The sequence below is a fragment of the Gorilla gorilla genome, chromosome 2 (genome assembly GCF_029281585.2).
Source record: "Gorilla gorilla gorilla isolate KB3781 chromosome 2, NHGRI_mGorGor1-v2.1_pri, whole genome shotgun sequence".
NCBI lineage: Eukaryota > Metazoa > Chordata > Mammalia > Primates > Hominidae > Gorilla > Gorilla gorilla.
Genome location: NC_086017.1, coordinates 50,936,570 through 50,964,089, shown reverse-complemented (window position 1 = coordinate 50,964,089; position 27,520 = coordinate 50,936,570). Strand labels below are relative to the sequence as shown.

Here is a 27,520-nt window from a genome sequence, read left to right as displayed (position 1 = left end):
ATTCCAGAGTTCCTAAGCCCTTGACTGTAGGCTTAGCATCATATAGGTGTGTATGTAAAGAGCTGCAAGCTGGTAAACCCCCACAAAATAAAAAAGAACCAACTAATTCCATTATCAGTTATTTATAAATTCAGAAACTAGCTGAAAAGAAAGGGAAAAAAATGACAAATTTTTTAGGATGCCTACTCTTTCATATGCCCTTGAATGTGTGATCAAACTCACTAGAGCAAGCCCTCCTCTTCACACAAGTGCCAGAGTAAGAACAGGACCCCTCTAAAGCCTACCGCACACCCCCACCAGCAAGCTAAGGGTTGACTGGGTCCTTGACCTACAGCCAAACCTTCAAATGGGGCTTGTCCCTGGTGACCAGCAGTTCTGCAGAGTCCTGCTCATCTGTAGGAACTACGGGGCCCCCTTGTCACCCAGCTCTGATGCTGCCTTGTCATTCCCTCAGCTCACACTCAGAATTCGCCACCCTACCATCTCCTGCCAGGAATATTCCAAGAATGTGGAGTAACAGGGGACAGCTAGGCCCCAAATCACTTCCAGTCATAATTTTATATTATATTAGCACCCTCAAACTGTGGTTCCTCTTAAAGATATCCTTTCTGGCTTTCTGTCTTCTGTAGAGTCTTGCTAGATTTACACGCTGACAGAATGTTAAAAGTGGGAAAGTTTCTATTTCCTCATTCATACAGACCCATCTCCCACCCACAGGGATTCCTTCTTCAGCACCCCTGACAGGATGGTGATGCAGCCTATGCTTCTTCCTTTGGAAATATAAAATGTATTACCTCAGAGGGCATTCTGTACTATATTTCAGAGCTCTGAGTTTTAACAAACCCTTCTTTACACCTACCTGAAATCTGCTCCATTTTTATACAATGTATCCACCAGCAAACCTGTGTTGAGCATAGAATTAGTTATGACATAATATTACAAGTGACAGAAAACCCACTCAAATTGACTTACCCTATAAAAGGTATTACTAGAAAAAAAATGGCTCCAAGTGAGGCTTGTCCCAGAGTTCAAAAATGCCACAAAAGACCAGGTGGTGCTCTCCTTTCACTCTGCCTTCCATGGTTTTTTATTTATTCTTATTTATTTTTAGTTTTAGTTTTTGAGATGGAGTCTCACTCTGCCACCCAGGCTGGAGTGCAGTGGCGTTATCTCGGTTCACTGCAACATCTGCCTCCTGGGTTCAAGCAATTCTCCTGCCTCAGCCTCGCGAGTAGCTGGGAGTACAGGCACGAGCCACCACGCCCTGCTGATTTTTGTATTTTTAGTAGAGATGGGGTTTCGCCATGTTGGCCAGGGAACTCCTGACCTCAGGTGATCCACCCGCCTCGGCTTCCTAAAGTGCTGGGATTACAGGCGTAAGCCACAGCGCCTGGCCTCCATGTTGTTTTTCCACCCATCTTTAAGCTCTCATGGCCGTCCTGGGTCAATGAGGTTGTGAGCAAAATGGCTGTTGCAGACCAGGCCTCTTACCTCATCCTCCAGGAGAACTAAGAGCAACTCTGTTGCCAGCGCCTCTCACAACTCCTAAGACTCTCTCTTTTTGGCTCACATTGGGTCATGTGCCCATCTCTGAACCAATCACTGCAACCAGAGAGATGGGCTATGGAGGCAGAGAAGGGAACAAGAGACAGGGGAGCCAACTTGAGGGTAGGGGGCGGGAGGAGGGAGAGGATGGGAAAACTACCTGTCAGGTTCTATGCTTATTACCTGGGTGGTAAAATAACGTGTACACCAAACCTCTGTGACACACAATTTACCTGTATAACAAACCTGCACATGTACCCTTGAACCTAAAATAATAGTAAAAAAAAAAGACTTGAAATGAAAGAGGGGTAAATTCTCTAAAGGAAAATGAGAACACCATTGACAAGAGAAGGTGGGAATAAACGCTGGTCAGGAACCCACAAATGCCTCCTACCATTCTTTGCTTTTTGACAGCCACCATGCTGGTTACTGAGGATGGCAAGTTGACTGAAACTCAACCCCTACCTAAAGAAGCCAATAGCTACACACGAACAGAAAAACAAATACTGCATGTTCTCACTTATAAGTGGAAGCTAAACATTGAGTATATATGGACACAGAGAAGGGAACAAGAGACAACGGAGCCAACTTGAGGGTAGGGGGTGGGAGGAGGGAGAGGATGGGAAAACTACTGATCAGGTTCTATGCTTACTACCTGGGTGGTAAAATAATTGTGTATACCAAACCTCTGTGACACACAATTTACCTATATAACAAACATGCACATGTACTCTTGAACCTAAAATAAAAGTTTTAAAAAAAGAAGCCAATAGCTTGGTGGGAACACTCATTATTACTGTACAAGGTTCATATCAGTGCTACTACATTCTGGAGTAGAGAAAATACATCCTCTTTTTATTGAGGGATCTTCCAAGCATCTGAAGACAACTTGCCCACCTCTTCAAAATCTCCCCTAAGTTAAACATCCCTGGCGTATCCAGTTTTAAGCCCTCCGACTTGGCTGCAAGACTCAGACTATGACAGTCCCTTCCTGGGAATAATATGAACACAGTGCACGGAATTGAACCTGATCTCCGGAAACAATGGGACTGCCTTAGGCTGGGATCCCCAGCAATAGAATCTGTGATGAGGATTGATACTGAAAGGGAGAAAACTAAAAGCATTCCCATCAAAAACTGGAATAAGATAAGGATGGTCACTCTCACTACTCCTATTCAACATAATACTGGAAGTCCCTGCCACAGCAATCAGGAAAGAGAAAGAAAAAAAGGCTTCCAAGTAGGAAAAGAAGAAGTCAAACTATTTCTCTTCACTGGTGATATGATTCTTTACCTAGAAAACCCTAAAGACTCTGCCAAAAGGCTCCTGAAACTGATAAATGAATTTAGTAAAGTTTCAGGATACAAAATCAATGTACAAAAACTAGTAACATTTCTATATACCAATAACATTCAAGGTGAGAGCCAAAGCCAGAACACAATCCCGTTTACAATAGCTACAAAAAAAGTTACCTAGGAATACATGTAATTAAGAAAGTGAAAGATCTCTACAAGGAAAACTATGAAACACTGCTGAAAGAAGTCATAGATGACACAAACAAATGGAAAAACATTCCATGTTCCTGGATTGGAAGAATCATTATTGCTAAAATGGCCATACGGCCCAAAGCAATCTACAGATTCAGTGCTATTCCTATCAAGATACCAACATCATTCGTCACAGAACTAGAAAAAAAAAATCTAAAATTCATATGGAAAAAAAAATTTTAAAAAAAGAGCCCAAAGAGCCAAAGCAAACCTAAGCAAAAAGAACAAAGTCAGAGGCATCACATTACCTGACTTCAAACTATACGTAAGGCCACGGTAACCAAAACAGCATGGTACTGGTACAAAAACAGACACATAGACCAATGGAACAGAATAGAGAACTCAAAAATAAAGCCACACACCTACAGTCAGCTGATCTTCAACAATAACAAAAATAAGCAATGGGGAAAGAACTCCCTGTTCAATAAATAGTGCTGTGATAGCTCTCTAGCCACATGCAAAAGAATAAAACTGGGCACCTACCTTTTACCATATACCAAAATTAACTCAAGATGAACTAAATATTTAAATGTAAGCCCTCAAACTATAATAATCCTAGAGAAAAACCTAGGAAACACCATTTTTGACACCAGCCTTGGGAAAGAATTTATGACTAAGTCCTCAGAACAACTGCAACAAAAACAAAATTGGCAAATGAGACGTAAATAAAGAGCTTCTGCATAGCAAAATAAACTACCCACAGAGTAAATGGAAACCTACGAAATGGGAGAAAATATTCACAAACTATGCATCCAACAAAGGGCTAATATCCAGAATCTATAAGGAACTTAAACAATTGACAGAAAAAACAAATAACTCCATTAAAAAATGAGCAAAAACATAAACAAGACACTTCTCAAAAGAAGACATATAAATGGCTAACAAACATATGAAAAAATGCTCAACATTACTAATCATCAGAAAGATGCAAATCATAACCACAATGAAATATCATCTCACACCACTCAGAATGGCTATTATTAAAAAGTCAAAAACAATGAATACTGGCGAGGGTGTGGAGAAAAGGGTATGCTTAAACACTGTTGGTGGGAATATAAATTAGTTCAGCCACTGTGGAAAGCAGTTTGAAGATTTCTCAAAGAACACAAATCAGAGCTACCATTCACTTCAGCAATCCCATTAGTGGATATTCATCCAAAAGAAGATGAATTTTTCTATTAAGAAGGCACATGCATTTGCATGTTCATCACAGGACTATTCACGATAGCAAAGACATGGAATCAACCCAGGTGCCCATCAATGGTGGATTGGATAAAGAAAATGTGGTACATACATACCATGGTATACTATGCAGCCATATAAAGGAACAAAATCATGTCTTTTGCAGCAGCATGGATGCAGCTGGAGGCCATTATTCTAAGTGAATTAATGCAGGAACAGAAAACCAAATACCACATGTTCTCACCTTTAAGTAGGAGCTAAACAATGGGTACTCATGGACATACAGATAGGAAAAATAAACACTGGGGACTACTAGAGGGAGGAGGGAAGGAGGCAAAGGTTGAAAAACTATTGGGTACTATACTTAATATCTGGGTGATGAGATCAGTTGTACCCCAAACTTCCGCATCATGCAATATACCCAGGTAACAAACCTGCATGCACATGTACCCCCAAATCTAAAATAAAAGTTAAAATTATAAAAATAAATAAATAAATAAATATTGTAAAAAACAAATCAAAAAAACAGAATGATATATTTAGGTTTATTTATTTTGTGTGTCAAAATAAATTCTTGTTTCACTCAGAAAAAATAAAGGATTTATCTGGGAGTGATCTCAGGAGATACCAGTACGGTAGGTAGGGTAGAAAAACTGATGCAGAGTGGTTAATGAGCGGGTTATCACCATGGGCAACTGGGGCTCACCCCTCGCAGGGAATTCTGGGAGACCATGAAGAGCATGCCATAGAGCAGGCCCAGTCAAGGAGAATGAGGCTGGGTAGTTAGTTCCCAACTGCCATCTGTCTATTGGTTAAAGCTGCTCCAAGGGTGGTGGTGTGATTTGAGTATGGTTTGTCTGGTTCTGCCAAGTCTCATGTTAAAATCTGATCCCCAACGTAGGAGGTGGGGACTGGTGGGAACTGTTTGGGTCGTCGAGGTAGATCCCTCATGAATGACTCGGAGCCATTCTCTCATTCTCTCAGGAGTGAGAGCTGGTTGTTAAAGAGCCTCCTCCCTCCTCCCTCTTCCTCCCTCCCTCCTCTTCCTCCTCCTCTCCACCTCCTCCTCCCTCCTCCTCCTCCTCCTTCTCCTTCTCCTTCTTCTTCTTCTTTTCTCTCTCTCTTCCTCTCTCAGCATGTGATCTCCACACATGACGGCTCCCCTTCGCCTTCCACCATGAGTGGAAACAGACTGAAGCCCTCACCAGAAGTAGATGTCAGCACCATGCTTCTTGTACAGCCTGCGGAACCGTGAGCTGAATGAACTTTTTTCTTTATAAATTACCCAGGCATAGGTATTCCTTTATAGCAACATAAATGGACTAAGCGGGTGTTAACTTCCTGGCACCCTGGCCTGCCCCAAGCACAGGCCAAACACAGCCCTAAGGCCAGTGAAGCCACAGTTACAGGTGGGGAGGCTGTGGTCCGAAGGACAAAGACCCCAGTCAATCAATCAATAGTTTGTGCCAGGCACAGTAGCTCACACCTATAATCCCAGCACTTTGAGAGCCTGAGGCAAGAGGATCACTTGAGCCCTTCTTCATTAAGAAGTTGTTGGCCTTAAGGGGACTGTGAGTGGAGAGGGAACATGGAAAATCATTAACAGCACTTGTGACAGGGACTACTACTCCCCTTGAGCTGGACACTCACTCCACTTCTACATGAACAATGTTAGCACCCAGACATCTTATAAGCTAAGACTGAATTTGTGGTTTCAGAAAATAAACAACCCAGGGCTTGATGCCACAGATTAAGCGTTTGGTGCCCACCAGCACTTCCCATTACTCCATCCTGTACCTGTGCCCTTGGGTTTTGAATTAAATGTTGTGTCATGCATTTCTCCCTGGAAATTTTCACTGTTATGGTTTCAGCCCAAGACTCCAGCCTTTTGAAATCACCTGGTCTCTTGACTGGATTATCCATTGCACTAACTCTGCCTCCCTGCTTCAATCATGACCAAGTCTTAAATGTTGCCTTTTGTCTTTTTGTTTTCTTCAACTTTTTATGATACAAGTTATATCTATTCATAAGGAAAATTCATTAGAAAAATTAGATCAGTAAGATGAAGGAGAAAAAATTGCCTACTCTCCCATCACCCAGGGGTAGCTGCTGTTAATGTTGTAGTTTGTTTTCTTATAAAATTTTATGAATGCATGAAAACATTTTTTTCTACAAAAATGGGATCATATGATATATTACTGTTTTGTAACTTGCTTTTTAACCCTTGAAAATGTATATTGTGTGTTCACAAATTATTTTACACTCCTCCCTTCAGAAGGTGAAATTTAATTCTCTTTCCCTCAAATATGGACTGGGCTTAGTGACTTACTTCTCACATACAAAAAAAAAAAATAATAGTTTTATAGTGGAAAAATCTGGCAAACACCACCTTAACCAAGTGATCAGGTTAAAATCACCACTGATAAGTCATGTTAATATCACATGCTCTCTGTTGCGATGCAGTGAGAAGGGCACTTCGCCTCAGTGGCAATGTTCTTCCCCCACACCTGTAACTCTATCTAATCTTGAAAAAACATCAGACAAACCCCAGCTGAGGGACAGCCTCCAAAACATCTGGTAAGTCTTCTTCAAAAGTGTCAAGATCATGAAAATAAGAAAAGACAGAAATGGCCACAGATTGGAGAATACTAAGGAGATGTGACAACTAAATGCAATGGGTTATCCCAGACTGGATCCTGGAACAGAAAAAGAGCGTTATGGAAGACTGGTAAAATTTGAATGAAGTTGGTAGTTTAATAAATAAAATTATATGGTTACTAATATCTTAGCTTTGATAAATCATGGTTATGCAAGATGTTAATATTCAGGGAAGCTTGCATGAAAGGTATACCAGAACTCTCCGTGCCATCTTTGCAACTGTACTATAAATCTAAACGGATTTCAAAATAAAACCATTGTTATTAATAAATATATACATGCTAAACATCTTTCCAGTTCAATTGAGATCCACAATAACATTTTTGATGGCTGTCCAGCATTTTATTATATAGAGATACAAAATTTTACTTAATCAATATCTAATGTTCCCCCTCAATGTTTCTATTTTGACAAACTGGCATGATAATTCTCTTAAATTTCCTTTGTGCACTGCCTTTAGGATAACTTTCAAAAGGTAGAATTTCTGGGTGCAATCTCTTTTCTGGTGTCTGGAAATACCTGCACCATTACTACCTAAAAAGCTTATCTAAGGTGCAGTTGCTTAGCTGACACCCTGGATGTGCTGAACTCAGATATCTGGGAGTATAGGCCTAGGAATCTGCATTGTCACAAGCAGGGGCAAAGATTGTCATGGCAGTATTGTTTGAGAAATATCGCTTTGGTCTTTGATAAACTAAAAAGGGTTGCAGATGCCATGGTTGGCCCAGGCCCTCCACAAGGCCTGCATTGACACCCCATGTGCCAACTGGACTTTTGTAGGTGGGGAATCTGTGGTCTGAAGGATGAGGAGCCCAGTTAATTAATCATTAGTTAGTTTGGGCCAGGCACAGTAGCTCACACCTATAATCCCAGCACTTTGAGAGGCTGAGGCGAGAGGATCACTGGAGCCCAGGAATTGAAGACCGGCCTGGGCAACAAAGTGAGACCCTCATCTCCTCATCTCCTCATCTCTACAAAAAAAAAAAAAAAAAAAAAAAAAAAAATTATCCAAGTGTGGTGGTGCATGCCTGTAGTCCCAACTAACTGGGGTGCTAAGGTGGTAGGATCACTTGTGCCCGGGAGGTTGAGGCTGCAGTAAGCCATGTTCAGGTCACTGCACTCTAGCCTGAGTGACAGAGCAAGACCCTGTCTCAAAAAAAAAAAAAAAAAAAAGAAAAGAAAAGAAAAAAGTTACTTCGGGGCCGTAGGCTCTGCAGAGTGTGCTGAGGGAAACATAGGCTGTGGCCACGGCAGTGGAGCTTTGCTCTTTTAAAATCCAAAAGCAGAGCTAAGTGGGAGAAGGTGGGTAGCTGAACTGCCCATCACCTCAGACTTCCTTCCCCTCAACAAACCCAGGAGCTGCCGGTGGATATCACCTCCCTTGCCTGGGCTTGAGAAAAGGGGAGAGTGATGCTTCAATTTGTCAGAAAAGTGGTCTTTCCAGCTTTCTGGGTGACCAACTCATGCTGACTTGCCTGGGACTTTTTCTATTTTCACTGAGAGTCCTGCGTCCCGGGCAACCCTTTAGTCCCAGACAAACCTGGGCGTTTAGTTACCCTAAGTGGCCCAGAGAGAACCCTGGGCCCTAAACCAGAAATCTGTCCCTACTCAATGATGAGGATAGAACAAATCCCAGAGCTCTGAGGTTTGGAGGGTTAACCAAGGGGAGAAATCCAAGATGCTCCTGCGCCCTCAATCTGCCTGTTTCCACAGCACATCACTGTCTGCTTCCAACACCCTCTATGTGCCATGTCGTCTGTGTGGGCAGCTGTCTCACCCCTCTAGTCTCCTTCTAGGCATCAGCCAACACTTACTCAAATATTAAAATTCAGTTCCAGTATCACCTCCTCCAGGTATCCTTCATGTCTCTCCACAGGCTGGGTTAGATGACAATGCCCCTGTGCTCCCTTTTTCAGGGAGCACTCAATCTCTCTCCAGGAGAGAATCACAAACACCAAATTCCTATTCTCCCACTTAACAGCTATGTGACATTGGGCAAGTGACTTAACCTCTCTGAGCCTTAATAATAGTACCTACCTCCTAAAGAGAGCATGGGATTAGATTCAGTGAGATAATGTATGTGTATATTTAACTCCAGTCAGAGGAGATCCAGGTGTTGTGAGGCCCGAGGCTTACAGAACTCAGGACCCCTCTTTAACTGATAAAACCCATAACATTACCAATACAAAATTAGGTAAGAAAATGAATACTTAGGATAAGAAATGGCAACGAATTATAAATTTTTAAAAGCTGACTGATATGGTTTGGCTGTCCCCACCCAAATCTCATCTTGAATTGTAGTTCCCATAATCCGCACCTGTAATGGGAGGGACCCAGTAGGAGGTAATTGAATCATGGGGCAGTTACCGCCATGCTGCTGTTCTCGTGATAGCGACTGATTTCTCACGAGATCTGATGGTTTTGTAAGGGGCTTTTCCCCCTTTTGCTTTGCACTTCTCTGTCCTGCTGCCCCATGAAGAAGGACATATTTGCTTCCCCTTCTGCCATGATTGTAATTTTCCTGAGGCCTCCCCAGCCATAATGAACTGTGAGTCAATTAACCCTTTTTCCTTTATAAATTACACAGTCTCGGGTTTATTAGCAGCATGAGAATGGACTAATACACACCCAAGAAATTACAAAATCAAAAAAAAGCATGTCGTTTTTATTAAATAACTGTCCCCTCTAAAAATACCTTTTCCCCTGATTTTTTTTGGCTGCTTCTCTTTGATTACCTCCTGACATGGCACCAAGTTTATAATGTTATTTTTCTCTAAAGCCAACAGTTGGATAATTTGGACTTTCCTCTACCATGGTTCATCAATTATTTTTCATTATCAATAGTTTTTTAAAGTTTCTTGTAGCTTCACAACTCATCGCTGGTAAGGTCATGTACATTTCTAGGACTATTGTCAAATTTAGGAATCTCCTCTGAAGCCGAGAGGTTTCAGGGTTTTGTGTTTTCTTATGCAGTGACCCATCTTTAACTATGCTTTGGGTTGAAGGTGCTCATTAACCAGTTTGCCATTCACATAATCATCATGGTGGCGCACTAGGAGGCCAATGCCATCACATCTGACAAGAGATAACATTCATTGTGTTGAGGCATTGAGTTAAACAGAATCCTTCACTTACAATTTCATGTGTCTAGTAACTGGAGGAAATTTCCTCAGAATATATTTCAAATCTTGTTTTTCCTCCTTCCATCATGCAGTTCCATTGTGAGTGCTGTGGCTTGTGTTTCACATCGTGTGACAACCTGTGGCCCTGCACCTCCCAGACACAGTGCCAGGTGAGTCAGCTGTGTGGGTGGCAATCGAATTCTTGAAAGTCATTCTCACACTGGGACATCCAGCATAACTTAGCTGAGCCCCAAAGTGACGGTGAACCACATCCCTCCACATCCAATAGCATGAGTGACCAGTTCATCACCACCTTGGCCAGATCCCTGAACTGCCTGTGACTACTGCAACTGCACCCCACCCTAAGGGCAGTGTGACAGAGCAGGCATCAGAGTGGAGAAACATGGTGGTTTTCATGGGTTGTTATTAAAATATCTTGCTTTTGTAAATTTACAAATACATGGCACCCTGGGTCCCAGGGCCTTGGAAGAAGCCTGTGTAAGGGAAGGGAACTCAAACTTACATTTAGTTAGCTTCACAAAGATCAGTCCTGCTTCCAGCAGCAGGTGACAGAATATCCAGCTCAAAGTGGCTCCCAAAACAAGAAATCTTACTGACACACAGAACTGAAATCAGAAATGAGCAGTCTGAGGAATTCATCCAGTAGTTTCTCATGTTCACCAAAGACCCGGGCTCTCTCTGCATTTCCTCTCTGCCTTCTGCAGAGCCAGCTTCGTCTTACACCTGGATCTCCTCCAGTGCTTGAGATGGCTGTCAGGAGCCACCTGTCTTTTTGCCTCCTTCAAGAACTACTACAGACCCTTCAACCACCCTCTACTTGAGTCTCATTGACTTAAAATGGGTCACTCACTGGTCTTAAACTGATCATAGGCCAGGCCATAGGGATTACTTCTAGCCCATCAAGTCCATGCCTGGAGCTGAGATCAAGGCTCCAATCCTCACTGTACTCCTCCATGGGGATGGAGGAGCCAAGCTGTTAGAGTCTCACAAAGGTCAGAGGTCATCCACAGTCAGTAGCCTACAGGGAACACACAGAGTCATTTTCAACACTCTCTCTGTGGAAAGATGCCTTCAGAGCTCCAAACTATCTATTCACTCTTTTGTTTATTAAATAAGCTTGTACAGATGCCTACTGGGGCCAGGCCCTGTGCTATAAACTGGGAAATCAAGATGGGACTCAGATATAGCCCTCACCCTTCAGTGAACAGTCTAGTTCAGGAGAAATGAGAGCATATCACTGCAATAGAGAATGAGAAGCTCAGCCTAAGCACAAAAGAAGGTCCAGGAAAAACCTCGAAGAGAAACACCACTAGATCATCTTTGAGGAGAAAGAGTAAGGGAGAGGATGTGACAGGCAGAATGATCCAATTGTGCAAAGGCCTAGGGTATAGACAAGGGCATGTGTGGATCCACATGGCTGGAGGATGGGGAGAACTTGGTGTCTGCTGGGTAAGAACTGCCTCCCACCTTCCAGTTGGAAGTGAGCACATCATGTAGGTCTTTGTGCTGGGCTTTGGGCCTGGGCTTCACCCTAAATGTGATGAGTGGCCAATGAAGATTATTCAGTCAGAGAGCAACACAGTTAAATTCAGATTTAAAAGCTTGCTTTTTAAAGTAGGTATGGAGGAGTGATGGGAGGAACACCATTTAGGAGTTGAGCAGAAATTATTTCAAATTCTGCTTAGTTGGCTGGAGTGGTATTCCCTCTGAAACAGACACCTCCCAATTCCCCAACACACACACATGTGCACGTGTACACACACACACACACACACACACACACGGAGCTTCTACCAACCACTTCTGAGAGAACCCTAAACACCACCAAAAGTAGCTTCTTTCCCGGTGTTGGCCATTGTCAGCCATCTCACAGCTCCTAGTGTGTATGTATGTTAGTGTGTATGTGTGTGTATTGGGGGTTGGTAGGGGCTGATCAGGAACCAGCTTCTACCTCTCACTACTTGATGCTCAGACTCTCTGCAAAGAGACCTGGAATCGTGTATGAAACAGAAACTGAGCCCTTAGTGTCCCTTTGAAACTCCCTCTGTCTCTTGAAAACCCTGAAATGGCGAAAGATAAGGATGGGACAAGGAGAGAGTACCAGCTTTGCACTCAGTCACTATATGATCTTGAGATAGATGTTTTATGTTCCCAAGTTTCTGTTTCCTCATGTGTAAAATGGGAAAGAGTATTCTCAGTTTTACCTACTTCCTGGGAGACTAAAATGGAACTAAGAGAATCAATTGCTGGAATGGAAGAGCTAAATGTTTCTTTTTAGGAATATCTGTGTGGAACAGGCATATAACAATATTAATAACATTTAATTTATTGTTATGTATGTGAATAACATTTATTGAGTATTGTCTTTGAGCCAGGCAACTTCATTACCCCTTTTAATTCTCAAATGACAGATAAGGAAGGGGGTGGCCCAGAGGGGTTAACCAATGTCCTCACAGTCACAGGCCTGGTTAGGGGCAAAGCCAAGATTCTAACTCAGTGCTATCTGGCTCCAGTGGTGCTCTATTGTTACCACTCCAGACTGTCAGCTGAGAACAACTTAGAAGTTTTATGATTTGCACTCCAAACAAAATTTAAACCGGAATGGCATATACCATTTCCACACTCTTGGAAAAGACAAGAGGTCCCCATATATCAGGTATGTATTTGGAGCAAACCAAGACTTAACAGGATCTAACTTCAGAAGAGTAAGAGTAACTTCCAGGGGGCAGAGCAAGATGGCAGAATAGAAGGCTCCACCCATTGTCCTCCAAGCAAGAACACAATTTTAAAAACTATTTATACACACACACACAAAAAACCTTGATAAGAGCCAAAAATCAGGTGAGCACTAAAAACAGTCTTTTTCCTGTCTCTGAAGGGTAAGTCCCAGGCCAGGCAGCATTCACCACTAACTGACTGAAGAACCCTTGGACCTTGAGGGAACATTTGTGGTAGCTTGGCAATACTCTCTGTGGGCCTGTGGTGGTGGTGGCCACAGGGTGAGGCTCCTTTGACTGTGGAAAGGGGAGGGAAGAGTGGGAAGGACTGTGTCTTGTAGTTTGAGCGACAGCTGAGCCACAGTACAATAAAACACCACGTAGATGTCTATGGTTTTTGACTCTAGTTCCTGGCTGGAGCATGGTACCTTGATACCTGCCCAGGGCCTGGAAGAACTCACCACCCTAAAGGAAAAGACACAGGCTTGACTGGCTTTGCCACCTGCTGATTGTAGAGCCCTAGGGCCTTGAATGAACATAGGCGGTACCCAGGGAGTGGTTACAGCAAGCCTTGGGTGAGATCACTTTGCTGGCTTCAGATCTGTCCAAACACAGTACTAGTGGTGGTGGCCACAGGGATTCTTGTGTCACTCTACACCCAGCTTCAGATGGGTCAGAACAGAGAAAGACACTCCGTTTGTTTGGGAGAAAGTAAGGGAAGAGAACAAGAGTCTCTGCCTGGTGACCCAGAGAATTCTGGATCTTCTCCAAGACTACCAAGGCAGTAAATCTATGAGTCTGCAAGGACCACAGCATTAGTGGGCTTTAGATAGACCCCTCACAACACCCAAGTCCTTTAGAATATATGGAATGCCTTCCTTTCCAAGAAGGATGAGTACAAACAAGTTCAGACTGTGAAGACTATAATAAATACCTAACTCCTCAATGCCCAGACACAGACAAAAATCTATAAGTATCAAGACAATCCAGGAAAGCAAGACCTCACCTAAAGAACTAAATAAGGCATCAGGGACCAATCCTGGAGAAACAGAGATAAGTGACCTCTCAGAGAATTCAAAATAGCTATTTTGAGAAAACTCAAATTCAAGATAACACAGAAAAGGAATTCAGAATTCTATCAGACAAATTTAACAAAGATATTGAAATAATTACAAATAATTAAGCAGAAATTAAGCACACGCCACTTTCAGTATTGGACAGATTTTCCAGACAAAAAGTCAACAAAGAAACATCAGACTTAATCTGCACTATAGATCAAATGGACTTAATAGGTATTTACAGAACATTTCATCCAACAGCTGCAGAATACACATTCTTTTCCTCAGTACATCGATCATTCTCAAGTATAGACCATACATTCAGTTACAAAACAAGTCTTAAAACATTCAAAATGTGGTGGCTCATGCCTGTAATCCCACCACTTTGGGAGGCCAAGGCAGGCGGATCACCTGAGGTCAGAAATTTGAGACCAGCCTGGTCAACATGGCAAAACCCCATCTCTACTAAAAACACAAAAAATAGCTGGGCATGGTGGCACACCATTGCAATCCAGCCTGGGTGACAGAGTGAGACCCCATCTCAAAAAAAAAAAATTAAATAATATCAAGCATCTTCTCTGACCGTAATGGAATAAAAGTAGAACTCAATAATGAGGAATTTTGGAAACTATACAAACACATGGAAATTAAACAATATGCTCCTGAATGACCAGTGGGTCAGTGAAGAAATTAAGAAGGAAATTAAAAAATTTCTTGAAACAAATGATAATGGAAACACAACACATCAAAACCTATGGGATACAGCAAAAGCGGTACTAAGAGGCAACTTTATAGCTACAAGTGCCTATATAAAAAAAAAAAGAGGAAAAATGTCAAATAAACCACCTAACAATGCATGTTAAAGAACTAGAATAGCAAGAGCAAACAAACACAAAAATAGTAGAGGAAAAGACATAATAAAGATCAGAACAGAAATAAATGAAATTGAAAAGAAGAAAACAATACAAAACATCAATGAAACAAAAAGTTGGTTTTTTTTAAAGTTAGACAAAATTGACAAACCTTTAACCAGGCTAAGAAAAAAGAGAGAAGACCCAAATAAGCAAAATCAGAGGTGAGAAAAAGACATTACAACTGACACTGCAGAAAGTCAAAGGATCATTAATGGCTACCATAAGCAACTATATGCCAATAAATTGGAAAATCTAGAAGAAATGGACAAATTACTAGATACATACAACCTACCAAGATTGAACCATGAAGAAATTCAAAAGCTGAACAGATCAATAACAAGTAATGAGATAGAAGTCATAATAAAAAGTCTCCAAGCAAAGAAAAGCCCTGAACTGATGTCTTCACTGCTGAATTCTACCAAACATTTAAAGAAGAACTAATACCAATCCTACTCAAACTATTCTGGAAAATATAGGAGGAGGAAATACTTCCAAACTCATTCTAGGAGGCCAGTATTACCTTGATGCTAAAACCAGAGAAAGACACATAAAAACAACAACAACTACAGGCCAATATCTCTGATGAATATTGTTGCAAAAATCCTTGACAAAATACTAGCAAACCAAATTCAACAATACATTAAAAATATTATTCACTGTGATCAAGTGAGATTTATCCCTGGGATGCAAGGATAGTTCAACACATGCAAATCAATCAATGTGACACATCATATCAACAGAATGAAGGACAAAAACCATATGATCATTTCAATGGATACTGTAAAAGCATTTGATAAAGTTCAACATCCCTTCATGATAAAAACCCTCATGAAACTGGGTATAGAAGAAGCATACCTCAACATAGTAAAAGCCATATATGAAAGACCTACAGCTAGTATCATATTGAATGGGGAAAAACTGAAAGCCTTTCCTCTAAGATCTGGAACATGACAAGGATACCCACTCTCACCACTATTATTCAACATAGTACTAAAATTTCTAGCTACAGCAATCAGACAAGAGAAAGAAATAAAGGGAAAGGAAGAAGTTAAATTATCCTTGTTTGCAGATGATGTAATTTTATATTTGGAAAAACCTAAAGACTCCACCAAAAAACTATTAGAACAGATAAACAAATCAAGTAAGGTTGCAGAATACAAAATCAAAAACCAAAAATTAGTAGCATTTCTATATGCCAAGAGTGAACAATCTGAAAAAGAAATCAAGAAAGTAATCCCATATACAATAGCTACAAATAAAATTAAATACCTAGCAATTAACCAAAGAAGTAAAAGATTAGAAGTAAAAGATTACTGTAAAACACTGATGAAATAAATTGAAGAGGACACCAAAAAAATGAAAAGACATTCCATGTTCATAGATTGGAAGAATCAATATTGTTAAAATGTCCATGCTACCCAAAGCAATTGACAGATTCAGTGCAATCCCTATAAAAAACAAAAACAAAAACCAATGACATTCTTCACAGAAATAGAAAAAACAATCCAAACATTTCTATGGAATTACAAATGACCCAAAATAGCCAAAGCTGTCCTAAACAAAAAAACAAAACGGGAGGAATCACATTACCTGACTTCAAAGTATATGACAGAGGTATAGTAACCAAAACAGCATGGTACAGATACATAGACCAATGGAACAGGATAAAGAACCCAGAATCTAATCCACACACCTACAGTGAACTCATTTCCAACAAAGATGCCAGGAATTTACAGTGGGGCAAAGACAGTCTCTTTAATAAATTGTGCTGGGAAGACCAGATATCCACATGCAGAAGAATGAATCTAGACCCCTGTCTCTTGCCATATACAAAAATCAAATCAAAATGGATTAAAGACTTAAATCTAAGACCTCAAACTATGACACTTCTGCAAGAAAACATTGGGGAGACTCTCCAGGACATTGATCTGGGCAAAAAATTTCTTGAGTGATACCCCACAAGCACAGGCAACCAAAGCAAAAATGGACAAATGGAATCACCTCAAGTGAGAAACCTGCCGAGCAAAGGGAACAATCAACAAAGCGAAGAGACAACCCACAGAATCGGAGAAAATATTTGCAAACTATCCATCTGACAAGGGGATAATAACTAGAATATATAAGGAGCTTAAACAACTCTGTAGTAAAAAATCTAACTTTTTAGATTTAATTGGATTTTTAATCCAATTTTTAAAATGGGCAAAAGATCTGAACAGACATTTCTAAAAGAAAGACATACAAATGCTAAACAGGCATATGAAAATGTGCTCAACATCATTGATCATCAAAGAAATGCAACTCCAAACTACAATGAGATATCAGTGAGAGTGTGTCAGAACTTTTGGGATTAAGTTCTTATCTTCATTGTCATGAGAGGTATGTGTGAGCTGTCATTCTGGGGCCCTGGCAGTGGATCTTTTAGGAAAGCCAGGTTCCCATATCTCTAGCTTTCTGGACCAGCCTATAAACTTGGTCTTTAGCAATCTCTGCATCACTCTCTGGGGAAATTGGAGGAAGGGGGCTCACTGCTTTCTAGTCAGGGCCTGTATTGGAGAGAACAAATTCGAGTCAGCTCTGTAACTCTGAGTTTGAAAAGATACAAATCACAATGGAAATTCCGGCCAAGCATAGTCCTGTTGGAGCAGTATGTATGTGTTACTTCTTCCAGCACTCCTCCTTAGTTACCAGAAATGTGCTCTTATGCCCTAATGAGAACCCCAAGGGTTTATAAATTTCCCCTGGCCTAGCTGGAAACTCTCTGAAGGCAGAAGAGGTTAAAAATGTGTCTTAAGCTTCAGGCAATTATAGCAACCTTGCAGAACCCCTGACACCAAGGGGATTTATATTGGATTTTCTCTAATATTAACATGATCGAGTACAGTTGGGCACAGGTCTAAGGGGCACCTGGTTCTCCAGGAAAGTATCTTCTGGTTTGGGACTTAAAGAAGACAATATGATGCTTGGGGTCCAGACTTTGCCAGAAAAATATAATCAGGACATGAAAGAGCCCAAGAATTAGAGCCTCACGCTCCTGTTTTTAACACCTGTGCTGAAGGGAGGCTTTGGAGAGACAGAGGTCACACACACAGCTTCATTCACAGAATGTCCTGAAGGAGAGAGCAGACCTTTTCCACTCAAGCCAGTAGTACATCATGGGGGCAGAAAGAAAGGCTGGGGGCCCTCTGGGGGGTCTATGACAGCGGCGGATCTCAAGGTGTGGCCCCAGGATCAGCTGCATTGGCATTTCCTGGGAAGTCGTTAGAAATGTACATTTCTGGCCTCCAACCCGAGCTGCTGAATAAGAGACTCTAGGGGTAGGGCCCAGCAATCCGTGCTATTACTAAGTTCTCAAGGAGACTGTGATACCTACTTACATTTGAGAACCACTATTCTACAACAAACAAGGGAGACTGGATCCAGCCTTCAGATGCACTTTTATTGACCAGTGTAGTGTTTTGAACATTTTTAAACTAGTTTCCAATGTTTCAAAATGGGTGTTTTTTTTTTTTTCATGAAAATCCACATTTCTGGCTTTTCTTGGGGGAAAAAAATAGGAAAATCTAGACACAGAGGACTCACACACCTATTTGGAAATAATTGTCTGGAGCTGAGAAGAGGCTGCCACTCTGAGAAAGGTCACAAGCCCTCCTGGGAGCAGCGGCCCCTCATTACCTATCTCACTGACCAGCTTTGCTTCTTTCCACCTAGAGGCATTTGAGCCATTGGCCTGTGATCTATATAATGTCTGGTGTCATCTCAAGCTGAAGTTCATTCAACACGCATTAGCTGAACACTGAGACTTTCTGCTGCCCTCATAACCTTCTCTCCCTGACCCTTATAATTCTCTTCCCACCCCAACCTCAACTCCTTCTACGTTTTGCTCAGATAGAGAAAAAGGAACAGACTTAGTGTTCCCAGACTTAGCACAATATCCAGAGCACAGCCATGGGAGTCAGTTAATATCAGCGAGAAAGAGGTTTATTTGTTTAACCTTCACTCCCCTCTGGTCTTACTCTTGAGAAAGTGATCTCATTACTGCATTCAGAAAGGAAGGGACGGTGCTCTTCTGTTAGGCTTAGAAGGCTTTTATCTATGGTTTGTGGCTCACAGAGGTGGACAAGCTCATCTTTCAGCAGCGGGTGGCCCCTCAGACTGGGATTGCCTGGGACATTTGATACTCATCGACTATCTTCTCTGTGCCAGACACTGGGCTGGGCTCCCAGGAAATATACAGGAGACGGGATCCTTTGTCTTTTTCTTTTGGAGAGGGTTGGCAGGTCAGCAGGTGAAGGCCAGCCTTGCACTATCAACCCCAAACATGTAGTCCTAAATGCTCCCTTGCTGGTGGCAGACACATTACCCTTTATAAAGTAATTCCTTTGGCTCTTTGCTGTGTCTGTTTTCACAAAGGTAAATATTTCTACACGGGGTCCATTAGGTCAGTTGGTGATCCAGCAAGGTGTAGGTTCTGGGGAAAGAATAAAAATAAAAATTGGAGTGTGAGGGGCGTGAGCAGAGTACATGTGTGGGAGGGAGGGGATATTGGCAAAAGTGCACTTGACTTTTTCAGGTTGGCCCTGACCTGGGTGCCCAAGGTACCCTCAACTAAGACAAACTTTCTCATTTGTGAATGTACATCTCTAAGGCAGCTTGTGAGCCATGTACTCGCTGGGTCTGACTCTCCATGGGGATCCAGTGGTGACTGAGTAGGAACGGGGCAGAGCAGAAACAGTGCAGGATTTTTCTGATGGGTGCCTGTGGCCTCTGACTACTTACTGGGGCCTATTCATTCAAGGAAGCAGAGGTGAAAAAGGTGAGGTAGGGCCTGGGGCCAGGTGGAACTGTGGGGATGGGGATTGTGACAGGAGGCTGACAGAAGAGTGAGGTCAGGGAGGGGAAAGATGGAAAAGGGGTCTGGATGAGGGACCAGGGACAAGACAGAGCCACTGAATGATGAGCTCCACGATGGTGCTCCCTCCAGCTTGACTGGCCTCTCGTGGCTATGGGCAGCCATTGAATGGTGCCTGCCATCAGCAGCCACATTCTTCAAAAGGGATGGGAGGTGGAGAGCAGGCAGGAGGCATAGGAATCAGGAAAAGTAGTCATTAAATGTAAGCTTCACCTCAACCCTGCAAAGCTTGAGATTATATTCCCATGTGGTTCAGGTATCGGTTGAGGTCAGTTTATCCTTTGCAACCAAGCAGAGATGGCTCTACCTCTGTTGCCAGCCTACTCCTCTCACCATGCTGTCTGTGATGCCCTGGCGCTGGGGTGCTTGTGGCCATTTCTCAACTCCCATTTTCACCTCCACTCACCTCCTAGGGCCACTTTCCTCGCGCTGCTCTGTGCTGACTCTTCTCCTTGTCCCATGCCCAACCTCCCTCCTATTTTGCCCTAAACCACTTTTTTTGTGTGTGTGTGAGTAATGGACTTTTTCACATATTTGGGAGCTGCAGATAGTTTTTATTACAAACAGTACAAAACAATACTAGCTATTCTTGATGTTAAAAGTTTTCTCTTTACCAGACCAGTGCCCACACCTCCTCTTCCCATCTCAGTTTCTCGTCTCTGCCTTCCCACCTGATTATCTCCCAGGCCCAATATTGCTGATACTTTTTTCATGCAGAGCATGTTAGTGACCACCTCGTTTCATGGTCTTCTTACAGACCATTCTCTGGGAGTCTCACCCTCCTTACCCAAAGTGGCCCATCACTTTGTAGTTTCTTGAACAAATATGAGAGATGCTGTTGCCAGCCAAAATGCTACAACCATTTTACAGGTAAGGACCCTGAGGTTCTAACAAAGTAAGCAACCTGGCTGGACACAGTTTCTGGGCTACTTAGGGGAGAATTCTGAAGGGGATCCCTGCCCACCAGGAGGCTGGAGATATGGAGGGGCTGGCTGTGGTGTGGCAGGGTCTTGCCCTGCTGTTCTCCCCCTCAGGACATGAGGCTCATCTCCTCCCATTGCTTGCTCTTTCCAAGCAAGGTCGTGCAGGGAGGCTCTGATGCACTCGGCTTCCTATTAATTTGCTCTTTGGGGAGAATAACCAGGGGTGTTGGGTAGGGCCAAAGTGCTGCGCTGTCAGCAAGTTCCATCTCTGCAGCGATAGCCAGCCCAGCACACTTTTCTCAGTTTAACACACTGACGGGTACATTGTACCTCATAGCTCAGAATCAATAAAGTCAAGGCAATTTCCTTAACATGCCATCAATAAGAGATTATGGAAGGGGGAGGGTTTTCTTTAGAAGCTAATGCCTTACTAAAGTTCAAATGAGGCAATATATAGTAAAATAAATTCAATCTCTATTTTCACTCCTTGCAATTTTAGTGGAGACTAAATGAAATGGAACTGTGTTGATCCTAACCCGTTCAATATATCTTCACTTCCTAAGAACCAAGGTCATTTTTACCTTCATGGGAAGGGAGGCAAAATATAAAATACTCACCCACACTGAACAGAAATGCATTTGCAGGTTTTTGAAAGCCAGGTAGATGACTGATATATTATGTAATTCATTTCATGGCACAGCCGAATGTGTTTTATAGATAGTGTTTAACCTTGCCAATTCTGCTCGGAGATAATCCCCCTTCTGAGGATAAAAATCATATATTTAACATAAAGGAAAAGGCTGGGAGGAGAAACGAAGCATAATGTATCCTATACAACAGATAACCAGAAGTTGCTTACACAGAAAGAGGATCAGAGCAGGTTCATTGCTGCTTTGCCTTATTAGCTAATCATCATGTTATGCTAATCAGGAGTGAGGTGATAACCTCTTGAGTGGCACGGTGGCAGTGTGCTGCTGAATGACAAAATGCACCCAACGCTGTGTGGCAGGCTGGCATGTGGGCAATGACACATACCACAGCGGGACAGACCCTGGATTGAATTCCTGCTCTATGCAGTGTGCCATCTATGGCCTGGAGTAATTTACTTAACCCCTCTTAGCCTCAGCTTCCTTGTTTGTGAAATGGGAGTAACAACACTCACTCCAGTAGATAACATTGGTTATTTACCTATCATCCATTTCCCTTCTTCCTCCTTTCCAATAGAATCACGATTTCATTCAGCTTTTCCCAACTTTTACTTCCAAAGAGAAATCTTGATTCATCTCAAGCAGTATATGAAAGTCCGTGGCACTGTTAATGGTTCAGAGAAGGGCATGTGCTCCCAGTTGGTCCAATTAGACTGGAAGAGAGATATTTTTACTTTCTCCTGGGGGGATATGAGCAAGGAAACACATTGTCCCAATGGCCACTGGTCACTGTCTTGCATCCACACAGGAAACTAGACGACGTGAAGGCTGACACATCAAGTGAGAGAAGCAAACACTGAGAGGGAAAGTCCCTAAGTCCTTAATAACCTCACTGACTGTGCTGGTCCTGGAAACAACTGTTTTCTGGACTCTCAGGTATAGATAAATATTATTTATCTTAAAATCAATCATGAATTTATTTTTATTATTTTATTCTTATTTATTTATTTTTTTCGTCTTCTCAGAGCAAGAAAGGAATTATCATGCCATTTCCAACTGGGGTTTTTTGTTACCAGCAGTCCAATACATTCTAACTGATAAACTACCTCAAAGAACTATTGCAAAGATTAAGGGGGAAAGGTCTGTATATAGGGCTGTCCAATGGACACCTCCGTGATAATAAAAATGTTCCGTGTCTACACTGTACAATTCAGCAGCCACAAGCCACACATGACTGTTGAGCACTTAAAATGTGGCTAGAGTAACTGAAGAACTGAATTTTAAATTTATTTAATTTTCATTAATTAAAATTAGAAATTTAAATAGCTCCATGTGGTTACTGGCCACTGTGTTGTCCAGCACAGATCTATAGAATCATCTGGTACAGTATCTGAAACCTAGTAGGGGTCAATGAATGTTGGCTTCTCTTCTTGTGTCCCGTGTAACCCCTCCACACCTCTCTGAAAACTTACTTGGTCACAAATGTCTCAACAGGTAGCAACAAGAGCAGGAGGCATTCATTTTGGAGGTGAGGGGAGCCAAGTGTTTGAAAGAGAACTAGATTTGAGGGTCAGACCTGTATAGATGTTTCCAATAACAGTGTTTGAACTTTGTTCCTAGTGTAGTTATCCGGTGAAGCCAGGACTCTGTGTTGTTGGAGGCCCAAGAAAAAGCCACTTCTTGCCATTGTATATCCTTTGCCAGTGTTATCCTTTGGGCTGCATAAGAAGCTGGTGTGCAGATAAGTACTGACTTAGGACTCAGCGGAACACTTCTAGACAATTTAACAAGCCAGTGAGTATGATAAATGTCTCCTAAGAGCCTCAGCCTTCTGAGGGCTCATATCTATGAAGCAGCTGAGGCTTGGGTGGTATGTTCTGTGCTGTGACCATTTTAGCAACCATCATGGCAGATAATGTCACCTCATAGAATGGCCTTCAGAAGGAATTCTGGGCTGCAGGAGTTGGGATCTTTCACTGGGTGACTGGGACCAATGTTTGTTTTCTGCAAGTCATGTTCATTGTCATTTGCTAATTCACTTCCTATCCTCGTCTTTATTCCTCGACCAACCCCATCTTCCCCTCTACGTCCAACTTGGTACCACTTGGCAGCTGTTTCATTGACAGAGAGAAATATTAGGGTCCTCATAACCCAGCCAGTGAAATATCAATGTCTAACATGGTTGGGGAAAAGAAAGAACTTACTACATCTCCCAATCCTATCAGGACTGAAGGTATGGTGTGCCCAGAGGCTGACTCAGTGCCACAGGCTCTGAGGGAAAGTGTGCTGTTGTTGGCTCCCCAGTACCTAGGCATGTTGGATTCAGAATTGTCTGCATTTGGGGGGTATTTATTCTTTTAAACAACATTTTCATTAAGATGTAACAAAATAAAGTGCACAAATCTTGAGTGTACATCTTGACGACTCTTTGACGACGATACGTGCACCTTGTAACTCCCTCCCAGAATAAGAAATCCCAGCCCATATCTTCCCTCAAAAGCAATCACTTTTCTTCTTTCTGTCTCTATTGATTGGTTTTGCCTGTTCAAGAACTTTGCATTATTAAATCATGCAGTTTCTCTGCTCAAAATTTTGTCTGTGAGGTGAATCCAGATAGTTGCATGTAGCAAAGTGTGTTCTTTTCCATTCCCATATTGTACTCCACTGTATTGAATATACCAAACTTTATTTATCCATTCCACTGTCTCTGGACATTTGGGCTGTTTCCAGTTTTTGGTTATTATGAATAAGCCACTACATACATGTTTGTACATGTGTTTGGCAGACATATGCATGTACTTTAATTGGGTTTATATCCATTAGTGGAATTGCTGGGTTATAGGCTCTGTATGTTCAGCTTTAGTAGATACTGTCAATGTTTCCCAAAGTGATTGCACTGATTCACACCCCCATAAACAATGTATATAAGTTACAGTTTCTCCACATCCTCACCCAAACTTAGTTATGTCAGTCCTTTTAGTTTTAGTTATTCTTGTGTGTTTGGCAATTCTGGTGCAAATATATTACCAGATTTTGAAGCTCAAAGACAGAGGTTGGAAAAATATTGCCTGCAGGACAAATCCAGCTCACTACTTTTGTACACACAGTTTTATTGGAACACAACCATGCTCACTGATTTATAAATTGTCTATGACTGCCTTCGCACTTAAACAGTCAAGCTGAACACTGCAACAGAGACCATATGGCCCACAGTCCTTAAAATAGCTGGCCATTTATAAAGTTTGCTGACCCCTGCTTAAAGTAAGTAGTTCATGAAAAAGACGGTTTCAGTAATCATTGTAGACATCTTGTTGCTGTTTTCGTGGCTGTATGGGGCAGGCAATAAGGCCCAACTGCCCAGCTGTTATGCCTTGGTACTACGATGCTAGAATGTTTTACAGAATGCGGAGATATTTATCCCCTCAGCCCTCAAGGCAGCAGAACAGAGCTTGGGGCAGTCAGAGTTCCTGGGATGATCTTTGATTTTGAGCAGCCTCAGTGGTTTGTCCCAGTGTGTTGTGTAAACGCAATTTTCTGTGTGTACCATGACTTTTAAAAGTTTGGGAGACCCTAAGACAATCCACATCAGCGGTCTTCATTTTCAGAAGCTTGCCAACTGGCTTCTACTTATTTCTGCTCACTGAAATAACAAATCCTGGTTTTTAAAACATTTTTCTCAAGTCTTCATTTTTTCTTAATCTCTTTGTGGTATTGGATACTGTTTGCTATCCCTTCTGCAAAACACTTGTTCATCTTGCCTATATATTAATTATAACACTGGTTAACATTCATTGAATCCCTACTATGGGACATAAGATTGACATACAGCATCTTAGCTGTTTATGACAACAACCAGACATAGTAGGTATTGTCACCCAGACTTAGAGTTGAGGAAATGGTTCCAGCAAGTCTCAGTTCCCAGCTGGTAAGTGGAAAAGCAGGGATTCAAGCCTGGGTCCATGGGATTTGACTGTCAATACTCCCTAGAAGGTCAGTTGTTACCTTTCACTGCATGATCCTGTTGCTGTTCCTCTAATTTTAAAGATACTCTTTTGTTTTTGGCTTTTGTTCCTTCTGCTGTCCCCTAACTCTTGTTTCCCCCGAGGCTCAGACCTTAATCTCCTGTTTTTACTATATGCTCTTTCCTTTAAGGTCTGACTTATGGTTTTAACTTTAACTTTGATCCTGAATGTGAATTAATATGGATTTTTCTGAGGGTGCTATGAAGACTTTACATACGGTTTCTCATTAAGTCCTCAACATAACCCTGAAGGTCAATGCTGCACTCACTTCACAGAGGAGAATTGAAACTGAGAGGGGATTATTGACCTGGCTGAGGGGCATTCAGTTGGAGGGTGATGAGAGACAGGACACCTCAAACCCAGCTCTGTGATGACCCCAAAGCCCATGAGTATGTAGGACACCCCCCACCCCACCTGCATTTCAGAGATATCTTTGAATTTGAGATTTAGGACAAAAGCCTTCAAATTCATTCATTCTGCGAAGAAGCACTGAGCCCTTGATATGTACAAAAAAAGCATCAGAGGAGGCACAAAAAAGGGTGCAAGAGAAGTAGGAGAGGAAGGTTGAGTGTCAGTCAGGTCATTTTCCTGCTTCCTCCTTCTGGATCTAGTTTTCTCATCTGTGAACGAAGGGCTGCACCTGTGAACAAAGGGTGGTACCAGATCGGTGTTTCTCAGAGGAAGGTATTAATAGAAGGCCACGTGCATTAAAATCCCAAAGGTACTTATTAAAAATGCATATTCTCAACCTTACTTCTTACAACTTCCCTACTTCCTACAGGATATGTCTGTTTATATATTTCATCAAGAACTTGAATACAACATGTCTAAAAGCAAACTCACCTTTCTACTTTCCTGCTTCATGCAAGTTCTGCCTTATAGATTCTCTGTTTCCCACTGTTCTCTTGGCACCTATGTTGATGGCTACAAGTCACCCTGGCTTTTAGATTCCCCAATCTGTACCTACATGCTGCCACCCAACCCCACTAGATTTTGACATCTCCTGTTTATATATTCATACTTCAGGTCTTGGTAATGCTTTTCCTATTTCCTGACACCATGCACAACCATCTAGATTACAGCCCCTTTATCTGAGTCTCCAGCAATCCTTGCCTGTCCATTTCTTCTGAAATTTAGTGAAGTGTCACCTGCTTTCACCTATCTGATTTTGTATCCACTGGGGCTTGTACATGTCCCATCAGGTCAGCATAGACCATTCATTATCATCTCTTATGATGGTGGCTCTTAAACTTGCCTGAGCCTTGGAATCAAGTGCAGTTTTTCCCCCAAGCAGGTTTCTGACCAACATCTGATTCAGTGAATCTGAAGTAAGCTCAAGCATTTGCATTTTATTTTATTTTTTATTTTTTTATAAACACAGGATAAAGTCTGCAAGGAATTTGCATTTTAACAAGTACCTTTGGGATTCTAGTGCAGGTGTCCCTCTACCTCACTTTGAGAAACACTGATCTGATATACCTGTGCGTTCTCAGGTGCACCTCTTCCTTCACAAAGGAGAGCCCAGAGACCCGAAGGAGGTGGGGAAGAGAACCAATTGGCACTCAACCCTCATCTCCTGCTTCTTTTGCATCCTTTTTTGTGCCTCCTCTGATGCTTTCTTTGTACATATCAAGGGCTCAGTGCTTCTTGGTAAAATGAATGAATTTGAAGGCCTTTTTCCTAATCTCTCAAAGTTATTCTCTGGTTGTGAAGTTAAGAGATGCCTATGAAAACTGCATGAGGTCTGTCCTCTGGTAGGATATCTTGGGTAAAAAATGGTGGGACTGAGGGACATTCTACAAAACACCTGACCAGCACTCGTCAAAATTCTCAAGGTCATTCCAGACAAGCAAAGTCTGTGAAACTGTTACAGCCAAGGGGTACATAAGGAGATACAACAACTAAATGTAATGTGATATTCTGGATGGGATCCTGGGACAGAAAAAGGACATTAGGTAAAAACTTAAAAAAAAAGTCCTTTAATTAATTTTTTAAAAAGAAGTGGTAGAGCAGGAATCTAAACTACTCATGCTGTCTTCCCTTTAGCACATGGGGAGGTAGATTCAGTCATGACCTCAGTCAGGGTCAACATCTTAGCCTGTTCACAAAGTCGACACTAGTTGTCTTTGCAAAGACTGACACTAGCTCAGCTATTGCTTCATTCCCTCCCCTTGTTTATTTTCTGAAGGCTTAGATGGCACAAGTGGGTCACTGAGAGAAAGACCTTGACTTTGAGAGCTGGTGGAAAGACAGCG

The 27,520-nt window shown here is 42.0% G+C and overlaps 1 protein-coding gene across 1 annotated transcript in view; it reads left to right on the top strand.

Annotated features, from left to right (window-relative positions):
* The first annotated feature begins 5,138 nt into the window (after nt 1-5,138).
* Nucleotides 5,139-27,520, top strand: part of LOC129532329 (uncharacterized) — a 34,771-nt gene continuing 12,389 nt past the window's right edge. The window contains exons 1-2 of the mRNA XM_055381344.2: nt 5,139-5,525; nt 10,147-10,224. Coding sequence (XP_055237319.1) covers nt 5,224-5,525; nt 10,147-10,224 — 380 coding nt within the window. The 5' untranslated portion in view covers nt 5,139-5,223. The remainder of the gene's footprint in view (nt 5,526-10,146; nt 10,225-27,520) is intronic.